Genomic DNA, 14,970 nt, shown 5'->3' with positions numbered 1-14,970 from the left:
AAACCCCCGTCGGATGAGGTCCAGACCGAGGTGGAGAGCTTTGACTATTGGCCACCTGCATGTCGGTGGCTAGCTGATGGCCTAGTCGCGGCCCGCCGCGTGCACATCTTTGTCTCGGATGACGAATGCGATGGCTGCGATAGGTGCAACGGCCGCTCATCTAGATTCGATAGTGTTAGTTTTATTAAAGCCGGCCTTGTAAAACAAAAGTATATATATTGAAGGATATCTTTATGTTCTTCTATCAATTTTCAACTTTCTGCCGAAACCTGCACTCTATTGTCGCCATGGCAGACCCCTCCCAATTCAGCGATCCTTTTTGGAGCCCTCTATCAGATCCTTCTTATGAGCTCGCATCATCCTCTGTCTCGTACAAAACGTCCTTGTGGAACCTTGTCCGCAATCGCTTTTCTCGCCTGGCCACATCAGACGTGGCCTCGCCCAAAGGCGCGGTCTCGCACGCCAACTCTTCTTTGTCATCTTCGGATCAAACAGTCGGAGTTAATTTCAGGATCGGAGGGCTAGGCACTATCTCTGTCAAATCCGAGCTGCCTGAACAGAACCTGACATTCACCATCCACCCCGAGAACCCCGACACGCAGCCCACTCTCAAGCTTGAAATCACCAGAGACGACTGCATTTTGAAGAAGCGGGAGAATGACTCTGATGTGTATGAGCGCATCCCTGAATGTCTCAACCTTGACCCAGAGGAGAGGGACAGGTCCAAGTACTTCAACCAAGTCATGTTCCTTAAAGGCAAAACATCTGCCCTTCTCGATGTGTCGTCATCGGACAAGACAACCTACTGGGTCTCGGTGGACCGGAGCAATGCCCGAATTCGATATGGGCAGCATCTTACCAACAACTCAATGACGTTCATGGAGGTTCTATTTGACCCAGAGAAGGCCGGCTGGATGGATCACCTTGCTTCAACGAAGGTATCCCGGGATAACAATGTGAGACAGCGGACCTTGTTAGACTCGCATCCAGGAAGCTAACCCGCTTTACTCAGCCCCTCCCTTCCAACGACGTTAACTTCAACGAGACGCCAGTGACAACGGATTTCCCTCCCCTGGTGGTACCACAGGACCAGATCACGTTGAAGCAGCTCGAGGAGTCCTCAGCTATGACCTGGGCCAACCTGCCTGAAGGCTGCCAGAAGCTGTATCACAACATTTCTGGTCCCAACATCACAGTCCAGTCGCCCTCGTTCCCTCAGCTGCCCGAGGCCATCAATCAGAGCTGCAAAGACCCCAACAAGGTGTGCGGTCAGATTCTGAAAGAGAAGGCGGAGAAGGGCGATTTTAAGGACCCTCTAGAGACCTATCTCCGCATAACTGTCGGTGACAACCTGGTATGTCCTCGCAATATGCCGTCCAATCACCCGACTTTAGCTGACATCCAGGCAGGCCAACTCCCCCGGCATTCCTTATGTGATGGAGATCTGGCCCCCTGGCCACTCTTCGCCTATTCATCAGCATGGTAACGCCTCGGCCATCATCAGGGTCCTGTACGGCAGCATCGATGTGACATGGTTTGACGCTCTAAAGACGAACCGCATGCCCAAAGAAATCAACAACCCGGTACGCCTATCAGAGGGCAACATGACATGGTTAGGGGAGAAACAGTACCAGATTCACCAGCTCAAGAACAACTCCGATAAGGTGTGCATCACCCTCCAGTGCTACCAGTTTGAGAAGCACGACATCATCCACGACGAGGCCTTTCACTGGATAGACAAGCACCTCCATATCAACCGTTTTGTCCCCGACAGCGATATGGCTTACGGGCTCTTTGTCCAGAAGATGAAGGAGGAGTGGGACGCGGAGAATCCGAAGGCCGCGGAGCACCGTATCAACTCAACACATTGGGTAGCGGTTGCGGGCTTTTGCACCATTGCTTGCCTCTCTTACGCAAGGTACGGCAGCTTTCTTAAGAAGCTAGTCACCTAATGTTGTATGTATGCTTCTAGGAATAAGAGTAGTACTTTTACATCGCCAATAAGCATCCTCTTGACAGGTATTGAGTCGATACGGTAACTTTCCCAGAGGTGGACCTAAGATCGGCGGGCTTTGTATGTAGGCGCTGCAAGGTCTCGTCGACTAGGTATGGCGTTCTGCTCATGTTACAACTTGGACAAGAAAGGCCGCGGTTAGAAAGGAGGTGGTTAATGGTGCTGTGCGGAGTTGGATGGGTTCCAGTATTGGGGGATAAGGGGACCCTTAATAATGACAACTGGTCCAAGTACGTCCTTGTCCCTCAAGCCTTTCGCGGGTTTACCCATCTTCCAACAGCCTCATCATCTGTTGATTTTGATAAAACCAATCCCCCAATTCCACACTCGATAGATCCATCTCCCTGCCAAAGTCATCAGGCCTGTCATTCATATGATCATGAGAGGTATCTTTCGTCATTCCCGACTGCTTTGTCCCAACCAACGCAGAAGGTGACGCCTCCACAGTTTCCATTCCGAGTCCGGTCGCGGTACAGCTGGCTGATGGATGTTGTTGATATATCTTGGCCTTGGCCTCGATGTATTTCGCGGCGACATCATATAATGATCTGAATATCGGGAGTTGTTTACGACAGGCGGCCGAGTAGCGTGGAATGGCAGAAGCTAGTTCGAGTGCTCCAACAAAACGTGCTAGAAGTTGGAGGTCAGAGGACTCGCATGTCTCAACAATGTTGCAGAATAGAATGTTGAAAGGTATGAATGGCGAGAGCAAGAGCGACGTGTTGATCCAGAAGTCGAGGATAAGATATTCGGATGGCTGGTCTGCAATGAGGGAGATGCAGGTTGCATGCTCTTGGAGGGCGATCCTCGCAGCCGAGATGCACTCTGGGCATGAGGAACTAGAATTATCTTCTGGTGGTATGCTCTTGTAGATGGAAGCCAGGATAGAGTAATCGCAGACTACGTTGGCGTGTCTGAGAAAGTCGAGCACCATGGGTTCGATCAACTGGGCTGGAGGTTCTGGATGCATCTGCGACTTGTTAGTTGGAGTAGGTAGAAAATCTTTTGACTGCCGATGCACCAGTAGAAGGCAAGGATCTAGAAGGATTGATGGTCTACTTACGTCAGAGACGGCTCTTGAAGCTATTCTTTGCTCGATTTTGGTGGACAGGACTTTTGCACGGGACCTCCGAACAGAAACAGGCTGCACAAGAGCGCTAGGACTAAAAAGCTCGTCAAAGACAAGGCCAAACAATCTGCATAGTTCTACGCCGTCCGGTAGACTGTTGAACCAGTCTGGAGAAGTCCTCTGCTCTCTCAATGGCTGAGGGATAGTAATGTCGTGGTCCCGGATAGTTGAACATCTACCCAGACGGAGTGTGATGGACTTTTCTAGGCAGTAGAGCCCCCAGAAAAGACGAGTCTTGTATTGCCTCTCCTCTGAAACTTCAGAGTTCATTGCAGTACTGGTATTCATGCCCATCGCCTGGGCAAGGAGTGAAGCCTTTGACACGAAGGCCCACCCCGCATTTGGCTTGTTCATCTGCAAGCAATACATGGCCTATCCAATGGACTATCAGCCAACATTCTTTCGAGCCGCGGGTTCGAGGGCTAAAGCATGCTTACCGCTACATACATTGCATGCACGTAATCCACCGTGGCAGGTGCATGGAACGAAAGGTTCGACAGAACAATCTCAAGGCTGTTCTTACAGACAGATGCCTGCGCGGCATAGTCATGTTTTGTGCTGATGTCTATTGAGACGCCAGAACACTCATAAAACAGCCAATAGAGACCCAGGTGAACAATGATCAACTCAGCATCGGTCATCGGTCCTGGAGAACATGCCTTGACCACGTACTCGGTGAAATGGCCAAGAGACTTGAATTGGAGAAGAAAATGGGATTGGACTCTCGAGTTCTCTGGACGCAGGTTAGCCGTCAAATGCAGGTGGAGCACGTAGGTTTGGACATACCCTTAGCCAGTCTCAAGCAGGCCATGATTTTTCCGGTCGGGGGAAGCGGGAGATCTCTAATCGTGTAGCCTGGCGGGAGAGTCTTGGAGAAGGGGTTTGAGGCGTCGTACGAGTTGTTGCGCCGCTGTTGAGCTTCAACAATGTCTCCCAAGGACTTGAGTGCGGACGTCATCTCGGATGCAACGGGTGAAAAAATGTCATGAGCTAGAACAGCTTGGAGAAATTTAGTAGCGAAGACGGCTTGGGAGAACAGAGAAGGCTCGATTGCATCCGCCTCAGTAAGCACCTGGCGAGCCCCCCTTTCGTGTGCTTGAAAGTTGGTTTGGGGGAGTTGGGTCAACGCAGGTTGGGGCCAATGGCTCGGTGGTGGGTGAGGCCTGCTTGTTGAAATGGTTTCACCGATGCTAAGATGAGTAGGACTAAATCGACTCATCATTTCGGTCAAGTCGTCAATCTTTTGATTAATTTCATCCATCCTACTCTCGCTGGCAGGACAAGTTAGTGGTCGAGTGAATGGTCTGGGGGCATAGTCAAACACACTAGACGCTGGAAATCATGACCCGCTGTCGCTTTGCCCTCGGCTTCTGGCCCAAGTCGTAGGTGCACTGCAACTTTGCCTTGATACAGTGGGCGCACGGGTGGAGGCGATCGCATTTGATCTGGTGAAAGGCATGTTAGCTACGACACCGGGATCCTGATTGCTGAAGTATTGATCGAACCTTTCGCCTACGACAACGGTCACACTGGGATGCTGTTAATGATGCTCAGGACAACCATAATGGAACGATATTGGGGAGTATACAGCTAGTCTTTCTGTCGCGGAAGTCTCATGTCTATCTCTCCCGTCATGTGGGCCCTGCTCTTCATCAACAAAGGGGCTGTCGCTGTCAACTTGGGTGGTGTCTTCGACGGTGGGAATACCACCGCTGTAGGCGGGAGTGAAGGTCGCCATTTCGTCACGAGTGGATCAACCAGTGGTATCGAAGATCCAAAGCAGGCTTCTTCCCTCGATGACAGTCGTTGGAAATAAAGGAGAACCATGGAAGACCCATGGCGCCTAATCCAGAAGTTAGAGAAAACGGCTTATCACGTGCATGCGGATCGAAGAACGTGCGCTCCGCTCCGAAAAATGACGGAGTTACGGAGCTCCGCATCCCGCTCCGGACGCAGCGACGGAGGCTCTTGGCGTCCGCTTACCCTGGATTTGCGGCCGGACAGCTCCCTCCGTAAGGAGTCTTGCCCACCTCTAACACTTCTCGCGTTTGTCGCATTTAAGATGGATTTTAACTTCTTCTTGCTTCTCCTCGTCAGGCCCTATTCGTGCCTCCCCTTCTAATCTCTCCTTTATTCTTTTGATCTTTTATTCTGTCACTCATTCGCAAATCGAAACAATGGCAGTTTCTGAGAAGGCTGATCATGGGCAATCCACCCAAGACGCCTCTCTTGTAATACCCCAGGGTACTTCCACCGACGATGCGCCCCCTTCTAAAGAGCCGTCGGGCTTCAAAAGTTTCCTGGTTAGTATGGCCCTTCAACAACGTTTAGCGTATGGTTTGCTGATCTCGACTGCGACGCTAGAGAGTCTTCCAATACGGTTCCCCGACGATATATCTTCTCCAATCGATCGCGATACTCGCAGCTATTGCATCTGGTGTTGGCCTGGCCATGGTCAATGTCGTCATGGGGCGATTTATCACTCTTCTCGGCGATGTCTCGGTTTCAGGCACATCTAATGGATTCATAGATACCGTCAGCACCACTGCGTGAGTTGATCCCAGACTTCCTGCACTTCTAGGACAGAACAACCTAACAAGATGGATAGGTTGTACTTTGTCTACATCGGCATTGTGCGGTTCGTGTGCACCTATCTCTATTCTTCCCTCATGACCTACAACGCCTACCATTTCGTGAGGAATATTCAAAGAACCTATCTACGAGCCGCTTTCAGCCAGGAGATTGGTTTTTACGACACTGGGTCTTCTGGTACCAACTCTGCTGGGTCAGTTTCCATGCAGGCCACCACCAACGGCAAGCTCATCCAGAGTGGCATCGCAGAGAAGCTGGGCCTCTTCATTCAGGCAATTTCGACGTTCGTGGCTGCTTTTGTTATTGCCTTTATCAGCCAATGGAAACTCACCTTCATCATCATCTGCATCGTCCCTACCATCCTCATCGTCGTTGGCGGTGTCTCCATTTTCGACGCCTTCATCAACAACGACCTCTTTCGACTGTACGGCCAAGCGGGAAGTTATGCCGAGAATGTGCTTGGCGCTACACGCACCATCCACGCTTTCAGCTTACAGGAGAGGGTTGTTGGCAAGTATTACTCCTTCTTACAGGAAGCATACAACCGAGGCATGAAGAAGAACAAGCTTTACGGCGTCATGTTTGGCGGGCAATATTTTGTCATTTATGCCGGAATGGGTCTTGCGTTCTGGCAAGGCTTCGCCATGATGGATAGGGGCGAGGTTCAGGACTTGGGTACAGTGTTCACGTAAGACGTTCCCCTGTACATCGGCGACTCTCATCTAATGCATTTTCTAGGGTCTTGCTCTCGGTCGTTATCGCAGCAACAACGATGATGTCCCTGGCGCCTCATACTGTTGCCTTTGGTCGTGCAGCTACTGCGTCGGTGGAACTCTTCAAGCTGATTGACAGAGAATCCGAAATAAATGCCTTTGACGATTCGGGGGTGAAGCCGGAACAAATCACAGGGACCCTCACCATGGAAGATGTGTCTTTCTGCTACCCCACGCGCCCAGAGGTAACTGTTTTGGACAAGTTCTGCTTAACAGTTCCGGCGGGCAAGGTTACGGCTCTTGTGGTAAGTGATTACTCCCCAGCTCATAGATGCCAGATGAACACATGCTCACAACGTCAAGGGACCCAGCGGCTCAGGGAAAAGTACCATCATCGGTATACTTGAGCGATGGTACAGCACATCCGCCGGCAGTGTCAAGTTGGACGGCCGAGAACTCAAGGACGTGAATCTGAGATGGCTTCGGACCAATGTCCGTCTCGTGCAACAGGTGAGGAGGCATCATGGATTTCTCAATGGTCTGGGAAAGGGCGAAGGCAGTGGCTAACCTTGACATGTCCAGGAACCCGTCCTTTTCAACGGCACCGTTTTCGATAACATCTCCAACGGTTTAGTCGGCACCCAGTGGGAATTCGACACACGCGAAGAGCAAATGGAGCGAGTTCAACACGCAGCCAAGCTCGCATTCGCACACGACTTTATTGTTGACCTCCCCGGCGGCTATGATGCTCGAATCGGTGAGCACGGAGGCCTCTTGTCAGGTGGTCAGAAACAGAGGATTGCGATTGCGCGAAGTATCATTTCCGAACCAAAGGTTCTTCTCCTTGATGAGGCTACTAGCGCTCTTGATCCCCACGCCGAAGGCATCGTGCAGCAAGCTTTGGATCGCGCAGCACGAGATCGCACGACCATCGTCATTGCACATAAGCTTGCCACAATTCGAAACGCTGATAACATCGTGGTTCTCTCACAGGGGAAAATCGCTGAACAAGGGCGACATGAGGAGCTACTTGCCATCGACGGGGTGTATGCCAACTTGGTCAAGGCCCAAGACTTGGCTCCAGTTGATGGTAAGGGAGAAGTCCTCGGCAGCTCCTCTGATGATGATGAATCGACAGAGTTGGTGCTGGAACCCAGCAGGACCCTCAAGAAGCTGCAAACTGCCGAGGCAGAGAAGCTCTTGCTCCTGAGAGATCGAGAAGACTACGAAAAGAGCCCCAAGAGCGGACTCATCCGAAATATCGCTAGGCTTGTGAGGTCGACCCCACAGCTGGTGCCTTGGTACATACTGTCACTCTGCACATGCATCGGAGGAGGTATGATGACTGTGTTCTGTCCCCAGAACTGAGAGTTTGGTGCTAACGGGATCTTAATTAGGCGCTGTCTATCCTGGCCAGACCCTTCTCATAGGTAGAATTGTGAACCTCTTGGGGTCTGATGACGTGACGAAGGAAGCCAACTTCATCTCTCTCATGTTTTTCGTTTTGGCTATTGGTTGCCTTGCCGTGTACTTCGCCATGGGATGGACAACCAATATTGTTGCGCAGGTAAGTGGCCTTTAGTCTATTTTTTTCAAGCCCAGTACAGTCCCTTTGCTAACCTCTTTGCAACACCCAGACGCTCAACACCTTGATACGAAAGGATATGCTCGAGGCGTTTCTCCGACAAGATCTCCGTTTCTTCGACCGCCCCGAGAACACTGTCGGTGCCTTGAACAGCCGTCTCGATGCACATCCGCAGTCTATCTTGGAGCTGATGGGGATCAACATATCCTTTGTTCTGGTATCTGCTATTAGCGTGTTGGCCTGCAGCATTCTGTCCTTGATTGTCGCCTGGAAGGTCGGCATCGTCGGCGTCTTTGCCGGAGTTCCGCCACTTGTCTTTGCAGGATGGGCCAGAATCCGGCTGGAAACCAGAATGGACGGAAAGATGAACACGGCCTTTTCTCAAAGCGCTTCCATCGCGTCCGAGACCATCATGGCCATAAGGACCGTCTCTTCTTTGGCAATCGAAGGTAAAATCCTTGACCGGTATACTGATGAGCTCGATGGTGCCATTCGTCGCTGCACACCATTCCTAGTCCACATGATGGTTTGGTTTTCCCTCACGCAATGCATGGAGCACTTTGTGCTTGCACTTGGATTCTGGTAAGTTTGAACCTCCAAGCCAACCGGTATCAGCCGTTTGGTCTCTGGCTTTTGCATCCAGCTAACTGAATCAGGTGGGGATCTAAGCTCGTGAATGATGGAGAGATCAATTTTTACCAGTTCATGGTTGCGTTTATGGGCGTCTTCTTTTCTGCCTCGGCGGCAGGTACAATGTTCAGCTTTGCAAGCAGTAAGCATGACTAGGACATGGTCTCGGTTGAGTTTCAATCCCGCTAATGACTCTTCTTCAGGTTTCACCAAGGCGAATGAGGCCGTGAACTACTACTTTTGGCTTTCGGGGCTGCAGCCAACGGTCGACGAACGACAGAATCCAGACAAGGAGCCTGCTAATGCTTGCTCGACCTATGGCTTGGACAATGTTCAGTTCTCGTACCCTTTGGCTCCGGATAACAGAGTTTTGAAAGGGGTGTCAATGACGGCAAGTCTCTCTTACACGGCCCAAAACGAGGCTTCAGCCTATACCATTACTTACATGATGACAGATTGAGCGAGGCGAGTTTGTAGCTTTTGTGGGTGCGTCCGGCTGCGGAAAAAGCACCATGATTTCCCTCCTAGAGCGTTTCTATGATCCGACGAGCGGGACCATCAAAATCGACTCAACTCCGCTCACCGACATCAACCCAGTCTCCTATCGTCAACATGTTTCACTAGTCCAGCAAGAGCCGGCTCTCTTCCCCGGGTCCATCCGCGACAACATCTCACAAGGCGCGGCATCCAACTCGGTCTCAGATGCTGATATTGAAGAAGCATGTCGCGCCGCTAACGCATGGGACTTTATCTCCTCACTTCCAGAGGGACTCAATACTCCTTGCGGTACGAGGGGAAGTCAGCTTTCTGGAGGCCAAAGACAGCGTATCGCAATCGCCAGGGCGTTGATCCGAAAACCTCATGTCATTCTACTAGACGAGGCAACAAGCGCCCTGGATACCGAGTCGGAACGTGTCGTCCAGGCAGCTCTGATGGAGGCTGCGACTGGGGATAGGATCACCATCGCCGTTGCACACCGTCTATCGACTATCCGACAGGCAACGCGGATCTACGTCTTCTATGACGGAAGGGTTTCCGAGGTAGGCTCCCACGAGGAGCTTATTCGGCAGAATGGGCTGTACGCCAAGATGTGCGAAGCCCAAAAGTTGGATCGTGGGGTATAGGGCGTAAACATAGAGGTGGGCAAGCAGTAAGAAACAAGTATTTTGCTATTACAATTAGTCTATAGAGTTTTCTTTCTCAGGTATTTACTTTTATTAATTCTTTTACCATCAAGATGCCATCACATTCAGTGCACATCACCGTTAGTGACGTATCCTTCCTGGAGTGATACTGCCGGTTGTGGGTAGAGGAGCTGTCGGGTGTCGTGACCAGTCTGCTGCAATGACGACGGTTCTGATAACCAGACAACTTCGTCGGGCCGGGCCGGGACACGTGACGCCTGGTTGATGGAGTCATATACAGCTGGGGTAAGAAGTAGTTGGGGTAGAAAGCACGCGGGCCTAACGTTTTGATTTCTAATAATTCTGATTATAGTGATTTGTCAACTGACCGCGCCTAGGTAGGTATGGATCTTAGTAGCCGAACTCGGCATCTCAACTCAGGTCCCATAAACAACATCGTCAAGATGTCAAACATATCAAGCGTAACTTCTTCCGTCCCCGGGGTGTTATTGATACTATTTGACCGAGCGGATGTGTTCACGTCTTTTCAGGACAAGTATCTCATAGACCATCACGCCGTATCATTGAACGAGCAACCATGGGTGTCCCGGAAACTTTACAATGGCAAACACGTCAGGATGGCCTGGAAAATCTCGTGTTAGCCAGAGCTCCCATCTCTTCTCTTCGAGAAGGGGAAGTCCTTGTGGAAATCAGAGCCGTGTCGCTCAACTATCGCGATCTTGAAGGTCTGGCAAGCTTCTGACACTACCCGAAAATAACTGACGCACTTCTCAGTTGCCCAAGGGCTGTATAGTCATCACAAGGCTATTGCATCTGGTCAGCCTGATGCGCTGGTCCCCTGTTCCGATATGTGCGGTGTCGTTGTTGCGGTTGGCGAAGGAGTCGCATGGAACATCGGTGACCGCGTCGTTTCAACGTGGAACCAGGGACACTTTACCGGAAGGATCAACCCCGATATCATGAAGACGGGTCTCGGCCTGCCACTGGACGGAGTTCTACAGACCCATCGAGTCTTCCCGGCAGATGCTCTTCTAAAGGCGCCGAAGTACATGTCAGATGAAGAAGCGTCTTGCTTGACGATCGCCGCCGTCACAGCTTGGATGGCAATCAATCAGTTTCGGCCCCTTGGTCAGCCGGGAGGAAAGGGAGACATCGTTCTTCTACAGGGCACAGGTGGAGTGAGCATCAGCGGCTTGCAGATCGCACATGCAGCGGGTGCTACCAGTGAGTATTACGCCTTGAGAACCCCGTCCCGCATCCTGACAGCATTGCAGCGATAACCACGTCATCTTCTGACTCCAAACTGGCACGGGCAAAGGCTCTCGGAGCGGATCATGTCATCAACTACAGGGATATACCCAGCTGGGACGAAGAGGTGATGCGAATCACGAACGGTCACGGAGCCGACATCATCTTCGAGACTGGTGGTGCCAAGACTGTCCGAAATTCCTTCAACTCTGTCGCATACGGCGGCATGATTGCGTGCATTGGCTATGTTTCTGGGAAACAAGATGACGCCGACGACAGAACCAACATCAACGTTCTGGCGCTGTCGCGGACCGTTACTCTCAAAGGGATCATCAATGGGCCAAAGGATCGCTTTGAAGAAATGCTTCGATTTTACGAGCAGCATGAGATCCATCCTGTCATCGATCGCGTCTTTCGTTTTGAGGAGGGTAGAGATGCCTTTGCTTATCTTGAAGGAGGCTCCCATTTTGGCAAAGTTGTCATTAAGGTGAAGAGCTCGATCAAGAGTGGGCAATGATTCAACGATAGACAACAATGGAGTAAAAATCTTGAGCTGATTCTTGACAACTTGCATAAGACTCGTAAAGGACATAGATAGTGAACCCCCTATAGGGGCGGCGCGTACGTAAATTTTGAGGCCAGTTAATGACATACACGAAGTAATCCTTTCGAGCAAGGGGAATCCTAGGCAGCCGATGAGCACCTTTGACGTTAGAATGACTTTTGAAATTTCATTGTGCAAACTCCTTCAAACCAGGTCCGGCGGTGTTTTATGATCAAGTTTCATGAGGTGGCAAGGTTAGTGTAAGCAAAGAACTCGGCTACTCGTCAAATCTTAAGAAGCCGATTTAGCTAGTGGTGACCCCAACATGTTTAGTCAGTCTGATGGACCAGGACCGGGACACCCGAGGGTGTGAGTCTCCAAGATTTGTCAACCAAGAGAAACAGAAATGAAATGGATCGGGGTCGATAACTAGGATGGGTAAAGATGGTGATCGGCTTGACTACCCAAGCGCTCATAGAGCTATATAGATAGCCCGTCAGTGGAAAATGCATCAAGAGAGTATCCCACACATGTTCACCTTGTGTCAAGTAATTCCTCCATTCCAATAACTTCATTTCAATCACTCACAATGTCGCCGACATCCAAGCTCTTTCAGCCAATTCGGCTAGGCAAGATGAAGCTACAGCACCGGATCGTCATGGCCCCATTGACTCGATTCCGAGCGGATGAGGATCAAGTTCCCCTTCCGCAATGCCTCGAGTACTACATCCAAAGAGCTAGCTCTCCCGGCACCCTGATTATTACCGAAGCAACCTCCATCTCCCCGCGTCATTCTGCAGGGCCACATGCCCCCGGCATATGGTCGAAGGCCCAGATCGAAAGCTGGAGGAAGATCACCGATGAAGTTCACGCGAAGGGGTGCTCCATGTACTGTCAGATCTTTGCTCCTGGTCGCGCGGGCCACAAGGAGGAATATCCTCTATACAGCTCCAGTGCTGTACCCATGACCCATGGCGACTCAGACGCGGTTCCCCAAGAGATGACCGAGTTTGAGATCTGGGATTGTATCGCTGATTTCAAAACGGCTGCCCAGAATGCCATCAAGGCCGGTTTCGACGGCGTAGAGCTGCACGGGGCAAATGGATACCTCATCGATCAGTTCAGCCAGAACACGTGCAACATCCGAACCGACCGTTGGGGAGGGTCTGTCGAGAACAGGTCCAGATTCGTGCTCGAAGCTACGAAGGCCGTGGTCAACGCAATCGGACCAGATCGGGTTGCTGTTAGGCTCAGCCCCTGGAGCACGTTCCAGTCCATGAAGATGGACGTAGAGCTAGCAACTCGGCAGTTTTCCCACATCATTCGGGGACTCAAAGAGCTGCGCCTCTCTTATCTCCACCTGATCGAGTCACGGGTCGTCAACAACATGGACTGCGAGAAGAAGGAGGGCCTGGAATTTGCATTTGACATATGGGGCAACCAGTCTCCCATCTTGGTTGCTGGCGGATTCAACAGTGAGTCTGCAAGGGAGGCGGTGGACCAGGAATACCGATATCACGATACTCTGGTTGTGTTTGGGAGATATTTCGTCTCAACACCTGACTTGGTATTCAGAATCCGGGAGGGCATAGAGATGAATCCATACGACCGCTCGACCTTTTACACGCCTGTAGAGACTAAGGGATACACCGACTACCCCTTCAGCGAGGAATTCTTGGGCAAGGCATTGGTGTAACTAGAGAGACACGGATCTAGGGCAAGCTTGGGTGAAACGGACCACGGGGTGATTATGTAGATAGCACAATCTGCTACAAATGCCTATGAAAGCCGCCTTAGTAACCGCCTACCTGACGTAACCGTCTACCCGACACAACAACACCATGACGAAAGGTGCAGATTACGCAGCTCACGCTCAAGACTGGTGAATAGAAAGATAAATCCAGGTTCTTACAACGTATTACAGCATTGAGTTTAAATGCTGACATGCGTTTATCATTGTGTTCTTTGATATTTGCCCGGCGGAGACGTCATTAATACCAACAACAATTAATCCATGTTCCAGATGCCGTTGGGTGATATGCTTGGCAGGCTTTAAAAACCAGCTACCGACTCAACACGTCCGCCTATTTTCCCTCTCTCAGCTTCAGCCCTGCTTCAGCAGGTAGAATAGCACCTTGCTCTGGAGGATGCTTTGCCTTGAAATCATCGCACACCTGCTCCATGGTCATGAATTCAACACCTTCGAACGTCTTGAACCACTCAATCAACCTTGTAGACGGTTAGCCCGTGTCCTAGTAAGAAAGGTTATGGTAGGCTTACCGTTCATGCATCAGGGCGACATGGGGGCGACCAGATACATCAGGATGAATACTAATAGGGAAGACGAAATCATCGTACTCCCGATAGTAGTACTCAAAGTGGTCTTTCCAGATAGCTTCGACGTCCCTTGGGTTGACATATCCATGACTGTTGGGGGCGGACTTGATGAACATCATAGGAGGAAGGTCATCAATGTACCAGCTCCCCGGAATCTCAACCAACCCGGTCGGCTTTCCCTTGACGAACGGCTTCATCCAGGTTTCAGCCTTCTGGGAGTAATCGATCTTGGTATAGGTATCGCCAATTGTAGGGTAGTAGCATTGGCAATCGTGGTGCCCGAGGCTGTGGTCGTACTCAATGCCGTACTCTAGCAGCAGCTGAGTTCCCTCAAAGCTAGTCTCCCACCTTGGTCAATGTTAGAGATTGGTCTGCGGTGCGAATTCTTCGGGTATAAACTTACCAAGGTGCCACCATGCCACGCGGGGGCTTTCCAGTGAACTCGGTCATCAGCCGGTAACTCTTATCAAGGACGTCTCGCTGCTGCTCGACGCTCATGGCGTTGGGGTTCTCATGAGTGTAGCCGTGCAGTCCAAATTCATGACCGGCGTCTAGAACCATCTTCATGTGTTCCGGGAAGGTCTCAAGGGAATGGCCAGGGACAAACCAAGTGGTCTTGATGTCGTATTTGGCGAACACCTTGAGCATCCGCTCTACACCGACAGTACCGCCAAACCAGCCTGTGGTAGTTCAAAAGATCATGTTAACACTGTGCTGAGCGGTTTTCGAAGGCAGGAACAAAGATTTTGCTGCTCACATACCTCGAGCAATGTCGCCAGCTGAGTCTTGGCCGCCGTAGGAACCGATCCAGCCAGAGATGGCGTCGACATCGACTCCGTAGGTGATGATGGCTCGCTTCTTGCCCATGGTGACTTGTTAACAGTTGTGTGAATGATGATGACAGGGGCTAATGAAAGCTTTGAGTCCGGAGGAAATAGAAATTCTCTACGTAGGATAAGATTTTGAGTCCCAAGACGACCGAGGCCTTCATATACATTCCTACCCTGTGACCTCGGGAGGGGTTCCGTTCCCA

General features: G+C 51.0%; 6 protein-coding genes across 6 annotated transcripts; 4 read left to right on the top strand and 2 right to left on the bottom strand.

Annotated features, from left to right (window-relative positions):
- Window positions 1-287: 287 nt before the first annotated feature.
- Window positions 288-1,952, top strand: MRS44_015734 (uncharacterized protein; the record flags this gene model as incomplete). The annotated part of the gene is made up of 3 exons (XM_065619326.1): window positions 288-956; window positions 1,013-1,354; window positions 1,410-1,952. 3 exons carry the CDS (start codon window positions 288-290, stop codon window positions 1,950-1,952), a joined length of 1,554 nt encoding a protein of 517 aa, XP_065475398.1.
- Window positions 1,953-2,276: 324 nt separating this feature from the next.
- On the bottom strand, window positions 2,277-4,365 carry MRS44_015733 (uncharacterized protein; the record flags this gene model as incomplete). Its single annotated transcript, XM_065619325.1, has 4 exons — window positions 2,277-2,984; window positions 3,078-3,497; window positions 3,581-3,876; window positions 3,930-4,365. The coding sequence occupies 4 exons, from the start codon at window positions 4,363-4,365 to the stop codon at window positions 2,277-2,279; spliced, it is 1,860 nt and encodes a 619-aa protein (XP_065475397.1).
- Window positions 4,366-5,320: 955 nt separating this feature from the next.
- On the top strand, window positions 5,321-9,787 carry MRS44_015732 (uncharacterized protein; the record flags this gene model as incomplete). The annotated part of the gene is made up of 11 exons (XM_065619324.1): window positions 5,321-5,446; window positions 5,508-5,692; window positions 5,752-6,423; window positions 6,474-6,753; window positions 6,812-6,958; window positions 7,031-7,784; window positions 7,846-8,015; window positions 8,086-8,615; window positions 8,690-8,805; window positions 8,867-9,042; window positions 9,119-9,787. The coding sequence occupies 11 exons, from the start codon at window positions 5,321-5,323 to the stop codon at window positions 9,785-9,787; spliced, it is 3,825 nt and encodes a 1,274-aa protein (XP_065475396.1).
- Window positions 9,788-10,385: 598 nt separating this feature from the next.
- Window positions 10,386-11,573, top strand: MRS44_015731 (uncharacterized protein; the record flags this gene model as incomplete). Its single annotated transcript, XM_046282120.2, has 3 exons — window positions 10,386-10,533; window positions 10,583-11,032; window positions 11,083-11,573. 3 exons carry the CDS (start codon window positions 10,386-10,388, stop codon window positions 11,571-11,573), a joined length of 1,089 nt encoding a protein of 362 aa, XP_046130126.2.
- A 616-nt stretch (window positions 11,574-12,189) lies between these two features.
- Window positions 12,190-13,296, top strand: MRS44_015730 (uncharacterized protein; the record flags this gene model as incomplete). The annotated part of the gene is made up of 1 exon (XM_046278720.2): window positions 12,190-13,296. The coding sequence occupies one exon, from the start codon at window positions 12,190-12,192 to the stop codon at window positions 13,294-13,296; it is 1,107 nt and encodes a 368-aa protein (XP_046130127.2).
- A 388-nt stretch (window positions 13,297-13,684) lies between these two features.
- MRS44_015729 (uncharacterized protein) lies at window positions 13,685-14,804 on the bottom strand (the record flags this gene model as incomplete). The annotated part of the gene is made up of 4 exons (XM_046280142.2): window positions 13,685-13,829; window positions 13,881-14,285; window positions 14,341-14,617; window positions 14,699-14,804. 4 exons carry the CDS (start codon window positions 14,802-14,804, stop codon window positions 13,685-13,687), a joined length of 933 nt encoding a protein of 310 aa, XP_046130128.1.
- Window positions 14,805-14,970: the final 166 nt, after the last annotated feature.

This window comes from Fusarium solani (genome assembly GCF_023522795.1).
Source record: "Fusarium solani strain SB1 chromosome Unknown bctg00000011, whole genome shotgun sequence".
Classification (NCBI taxonomy): Eukaryota; Fungi; Ascomycota; class Sordariomycetes; order Hypocreales; family Nectriaceae; genus Fusarium; species Fusarium solani.
Note: the sequence above shows the minus strand (reverse complement) of the source record. Positions and strands in the feature narration are given on the sequence as shown.